At 43.7% G+C, this 6,035-nt stretch overlaps 2 protein-coding genes and 1 pseudogene across 4 annotated transcripts in view; 1 reads left to right on the plus strand and 2 right to left on the minus strand.

The window, feature by feature from the left end:
* The window catches only part of ITPA (inosine triphosphatase (nucleoside triphosphate pyrophosphatase)), a 13,242-nt gene extending 12,653 nt beyond the window's left edge, over positions 1–589 (minus strand). Inside the window, exon 1 of one of the 3 annotated variants that reach the window (XM_005874699.2) lies at positions 398–570. In XM_005874699.2, the coding sequence (XP_005874761.1) occupies positions 398–472 (75 nt within the window). In that variant the 5' untranslated portion in view covers positions 473–570. Of the gene's footprint in view, positions 1–350 lie in introns of all 3 variants that reach the window. The other 2 variants (XM_005874700.2, XM_005874701.2) reach the window with 2 other exon arrangements.
* Positions 590–3,704: 3,115 nt separating this feature from the next.
* Positions 3,705–5,625, minus strand: LOC106727577 (annotated as a pseudogene).
* A 27-nt stretch (positions 5,626–5,652) lies between these two features.
* The window catches only part of DDRGK1 (DDRGK domain containing 1), an 11,799-nt gene continuing 11,416 nt past the window's right edge, over positions 5,653–6,035 (plus strand). The window contains exon 1 of the mRNA XM_005874755.2: positions 5,653–5,668. Within this exon, the coding sequence (XP_005874817.1) occupies positions 5,653–5,668 (16 nt within the window). The remainder of the gene's footprint in view (positions 5,669–6,035) is intronic.

The following is a 6,035-nucleotide window of genomic DNA, read 5'->3' on the forward strand; positions in this document are numbered from 1 at the left end:
TAGCGATCCCGGGCAAGGCAGCCGCGGCGACAGCCTAGCCGGCTTGCGGAGGGACAGAGCCCGGGGAGAAGAGGGCGGTTATTCCGGATGAGCAGCCTCGGGCGCCGCGCGCTAGGAGGAGGAACCTGGCGCCGCCACCCTGCCCCCCCGGGCAGCGGTCTTCCCGAGTGCAGGTTGAGTGCTCCGAGATCTGTCTCTCCCAGCCAGCGACGCTAAAAGCCGGGCCGAAAGGTACCATTCCAACCACCGGCCCCCCGCCGCTATCGCCCCTCTCTGGAACTGGAGCACCTAGCGAAGCACAGAACTCCGTCCTTCCTACCCCGAATTTATCAGCCCTTCGCAGTACTCACGTCTCCGCCAGATCTTTGCATCCCGAACACAGCAAGAATAGACCCACCTGGGCGACAGACCCACTGCTGTCTCCCTCCTCCAGAGACTCAGCAAGGGCAGATTTAGGGCCAGCTCTACTCATGGTGAGGCAACTTCTGTCAAAGGAGTGTCAATACCCTGGAGGTCGATCAGTGCCTGGATGAGTTATTTTTTTAAATATATTTTTATTGATTTCAGAGAGGAAGGGAGAGATAGAAACATCAATGATGAGAGAGAATCATTGATCGGCCGCCTCTCGCACGCCCCTCACTGGGGACGGAGCCCACAACCTGGGCATGTGCCCTTGACTGGAATCTAACCCGAGACCCTTCAGTCCCCAGGCCAACGCTCCATCCACTGAGCCAGACTAGCTAGGGCTGGATGAGTTATTTTGCTTAATGTTAATGACCTCTGACAATCGCGATTTTTTTTTTAGGCCCCAGAATTTGTCCTTAGGGAATATTTAAAAATCCTTGCTCTCTAAAAACTTTGCTCAATGATCATAACGTTAGTATTGCACTAAAGTACATTGCTGTGTTCCGGGGCAGGTCCTGAAGTTTCTGAGGCAGTACTATTTACACAATGTGAATTGTGAAGCTCCATGGAATTGATCTGGAAAGTAGTGGGTTAGATTCAGGCAGTGGGTAGCCCTCCCTCTATGTCATCTATCTTCCTTCTTCATGAAGTCCTAGAGCAGTGGTTCTCAACCTTCCTAATGCCGCGACCCTTTAATACAGTTCTTCATGTTGTGGTGACCCCCAACCATAAAATTATTTTCGTTGCTACTTCATAACTGTAATGTTGCTACTGTTATGAATCGTAATGTAAATATCTGATATGCAGGATGTATTTTCATTGTTACAAATTGAACATAATTAAAGCATAGTGATTAATCACAAAAACAATATGTAATTATATATGTGTTTTCCGATGGTCTTAGGCGACTCCTGTGAAAGGGTCGTTTGACCCCCAAAGGGGTCGCGACCCACAGGTTGGCGACCCACAGGTTGAGAACCGCTGTCCTAGCGGTTTCCCTGATCAAAGCTGACCTCCTGGCTGTTGAAAACTTAGGCTAAGAGGAGCTCGCCAGGGCCTGGGCACATACACCTTGTGTACTACAGACAAGTACCATGTGCTGTGTCAGTGCAAAGACCCGGGGAGTGCTGGATGTTAGAGAACCACCTTGGTTGGGGAGGCTGATCCGTCCCAGCAAGCTGTAGGAGCTCACAAAGGGTTAATGAGCAGGGAATATTGTGAGTGGATATTCACTTTAGATAGACCTCACTCTACATCTGAAGGCTTTGGAGCTCAAGAGTTTGGGGAGAGAGAGGAGATATATGAATACAAAAAACAATTGTATACAAAAGTTTGTGTATGTGTGATCTTTATTCAGACTCTTGGTTGCAAGGGTCAGAAAACCCGCTTAGGCAAAACAAAACAAAAAAGAAATGTATTGATTGGTTCACTTAACTGATGAGTCTACCTATAAAGAGACAGTCAAAGTGCTTAGTTGCTCTGAACAGAAAGGAAGGAGAGCCCTGGCCAGGTAGCTCAGTTCGTAAGAGTGTTGTCCTGATAAGCCAAGGTTGTGGGTCCAATCCCTGGTCAGGACACATAAAAGAAGCAACCAATAAATCAGTAAAGCTGAAAAAGAAAAAGAAAGATAATCCGTCAATCATTCATTCATTAGATCATGCTAGAATTACAATGTGTGAATTTTTACCCCCTTTAACAAGGAATATGACTAGAAATCTCTTTAGAATTGCACTCCCCTGGATTGGGGAAATCCAGTTAAGCAAAGAAGGACGATTCTTGCCCTCAAAAAAGCTTGTCAGGTCCTATCAGTTCTACCTCTGAAATAGTTCTTGAACCAGTCCCCTCCTTTTCACCCCCACTGCTACTGTCATGAGTCCAATGCTGTTCTGAACCAGGAAGATAGCTCTCCCTGCCATTTTCTACCCCTCCTGTCTGCCCACAAATCTTAAGAGACATGATTGGGGTCCAGGACTCACCTGAGAACTGCAAATGAAAGCTATAAACATACCTAGTTGAGGCAACAAGGAAGGGTTGCATGACATGATCTTCGGATCAGAGTGCAGAACAGGCAACTTCTAAGCACATGCAAATTATGAAAATTTTTAGTCTTAATTTTTACTTTTTAATAAAACTTTTTATTGTGGAAAATTTCACATACAAAAATGTCAAACTTATAAAACAGGAGGAAAAAGTAGCGTAACGAGCCCCTATATACCCATCACCCAACTTTAACAATTGTCAACATTAGCTTTTTTTTTTTAAATATATATTTCTTTATTGATTTCAGAGAGAAAGGGAGAAGGAGAGAGAGATAGAAACATCAATGATGAGAGAGAATCATTGATCGGCTGCCTCCTGCACACCCCCCACTGGGGATCGAGCCCGCAACCCAGGCATGTGCCCTTGGCCGGAACCGAACCCGGGACCCCTCAGTCCACAGGGTGACGCTTTATCCACTGAGCCAAGCCGGCTAGGGCAACATTAGCTTTTTAAAAAATATATTTTTTATTGATTTCAGAGAGGAAGAGATAGAAACAGCAATGATGAATCATTGATCGGCTGCCTCCTGCACGCCCCCTACTGGGGATCGAGCCTGGAAACTGAATCCAACCTTGACCTTCTGATTCAACCACTGAGCCATGCCGGCTGGGCAACATTAGCTATTTTTTTAAAAAATATATTTTATTGAATTTTTACAGAGAAGAAGGGAGAGGGATAGAGAGTTAGAAACATCGATGAGAGAGATCGATCAGCTGCCTCCTGCACAGCCCCCAGTAGGGATGTGCCTGCAACCAAGGTACATGCCCTTGACCGGAATCGAACCTGGGACCCTTGAGTCCGCAGGCTGACACTCTAACCGGTTCGGCAACATTAGCTATTTTTATTAAATCTCTCCTGCCCGTTTTGCTTGTTTAAATTTTAATTTTAAAATGTAAATTATGAAATATTCCAAACTCACAGAATATAATAAAATTGATGCTCAAGACTCCACCGTTCCAATTTAACAATGTGGTATTGTTTAGTACTTTTAAAACATACATAGCCCTGGCTGGCATGTTCAGTGGTTAGAGACTTGGCCTGTGTACTGAGCTCTCAATTCCTGATCATGGGCATAAGGTCATATACCTGTGTTGCAGGTCTGATCCCTGCTCTCCCCCCCCTCAACCCCCCCATCCCAGCAAGGGGCATGTGGGAGGCAACCAATCGATGTGTCTCTGTCACATCGGTATTTCTCTCTCTGTTTTTTCCCTTCTCCCTCCCCCCTGTCTTCTACTCTCTCTAAAAAAAAAAAGAAAAAAATCAGTGGAAAAAATATCCTCACTCCTCAGATAAGGATTAAAAAAAAATACACAAATGTTGTTACATTGCACATAACCATTTGCAATAATTTCCACTTATCAGATGTTAACATGTCATATTTTTTCAAATCTACCACCACCAATAACACATACATACCATTGGTCCTGGGATCTTTATGATATCACACACACAAAAGACTTCATACTACTTTAATAACAAATTCCCAGAACTTATTTGCTTTCTAAAAAAATCTCGAGATTACATCCTGTCCCTAGTTTTTTGGAGTAAGCACCTTTAATACAGGAGCTAAGATAGGAGAGAAGAGGATTTTTTTGCATTCTTAGGCCTTGATTTTCTTCAGCTAGAACTCCAGCTCCTTGCCCTTGAACACATAACCATCTGCTCAGCCTCGTTGGTCTGGTTTTGAAGCGATGCGTGCAAGAAATCTGCCCTGCCTGGCTGGGCGTGGCTCGTGGTTGAACGTCAACCTATGAACCAGGTTCAATTCCCAATGCTTGGGTTGCAGGCTTTATCCCTGGTAGGAGGCATGCAGGAGGCAGCCGATCAATGATTCTCTCTCATCATTGATGTTTCTATCTCTCTCCCCCTCTCCCTTCCTTTCTGAAATCAATAAAAATAAATATTAAAAAAAAGAAGAAGCTTGCCCTGCTGGAACTGCTCTTCTAGAAGGCTACTGATTTTGGCATTCTTTTCCCTTCATCATCATATTTCTTCTGACTTATTTTTGTTGTTGTTAATCCTCACCCAAGATATTTGTCCATTGATTTTTAGGGAGAGTAGAAGAGAGAGGGGAAGACAAAGAGAAACATCCATGTGAGAGAAACACATCAATTGGTTGCCTCCCACAGGAGCCCGGGCCAGGGCCTGAGCCAAACTGGCTAGGGCTTGACTTTTGATTTGTTTGTTTGTTTGTTTGTTTAAAATCTCTTCCTCCTCACAAGTCAGCTTGGCCCCCCTCTTGCAGCCCAGGGGGCAGTGCATTGTGGGACTGGTACTACTGTCAGTAGGGTGTGCTGTCAATGAGCATGATGCAGTGTTTTACAGGAGTCTTGGTACAGACCATTTTGTTGTTGGGTGCATTGTAGACAACATCAATAATCCTTGTTTTGTGCCCACAGCACTCTGAGACCCAGGAGAAGTTGCCCATGCCCAGCTTCAAGGCATGGTACTTCTTGTTGCCTCCCCCACACACAGACTGAATGTATGTGGGGGGGGGGGATCTTAGTGTTGGCAGCAGGATGTCCCAGCTCATATTTTTGCTTCTTGTGGTAGGGATTTCTCTTGTGCCCAGTCTTGTGGCACTTATGCCAGTTGTCCTGAGAGATGGCTTGGTGCCTGCTGGAAAGAGCCTGTCCCCAGTTGTGTTTTTTTCCTTAAATCTTTAAATAATGTATTGATTTAGAGAGAAAGAAAGGAAGGGGAGAGAGAGAGAGAGAGAGAGAGAGAGAGAGAGAGAAGGAGAAACATTGATTTGTTGTTCCACTTATGTATTCATTCATCAGTTGATTCTTACATGTGCTCTGGTCAGGGATTGAACCCACAACGTTGGTGTATTGGATCAATGTTCTGAGTTATCAGGCCAGAGCCCTCAGTTGTTTTTTTAAACAACTTTATCAAGATATAACTTGTCCCATTTTCTCTATAAATTGTTAAGAATTAAAGGGAAATTTAAATTCCTGTGGGTGTTTAATTTCCAAGAGTTCACTATGGAAAACTGGATCACTATTTTTTGTACAACTTAATAAAGCTAATTTTATTTAAAAATAGGTCTACAATTGGAAAGTCTGAGTACAAAAGTATATCGTTATTTAAATGGAAGATTTGGTCTCTCCCCGTCACCCTTTCAACGAAATCAAATGTTACAGATACAGGCACAGTTCTGCTTTTAATCTCACCCATCTTCTTCCCTCCCCAAAGGTAATCGCCATGCTGAAGTTCGTATGTATTATCCTAAATATGTTTTTGTACTTTTTCCACATAGTATGTTTCCATAAACACTATATGGTATTGTTTAGTGCTTTAAAAACATATATTAATGTTATCACACTGCACATTACGTTTGCAGTAATTTCCACTTAACCTTTTTTTATGCACCCCAAATTCATTTTATTTATTTATTTATCTATCTATCTTACTGTGGCATACAACCCGTGAGGATAATAATAACCAGCACTTTTGGAGCCCTTACGAAATATCAGACACTACTCCAAGCATCTTTTCAAAATTCATTTTAAAATAAAAAATTACGGTCTCTTGGTGAAACGTGCGGCCTGAGCGGGGACCAGAGTGGTGGGCGGGGCCTAGGATGG

This window comes from Myotis brandtii, unplaced genomic scaffold (genome assembly GCF_000412655.1).
Source record: "Myotis brandtii unplaced genomic scaffold, ASM41265v1 scaffold45, whole genome shotgun sequence".
Classification (NCBI taxonomy): Eukaryota; Metazoa; Chordata; class Mammalia; order Chiroptera; family Vespertilionidae; genus Myotis; species Myotis brandtii.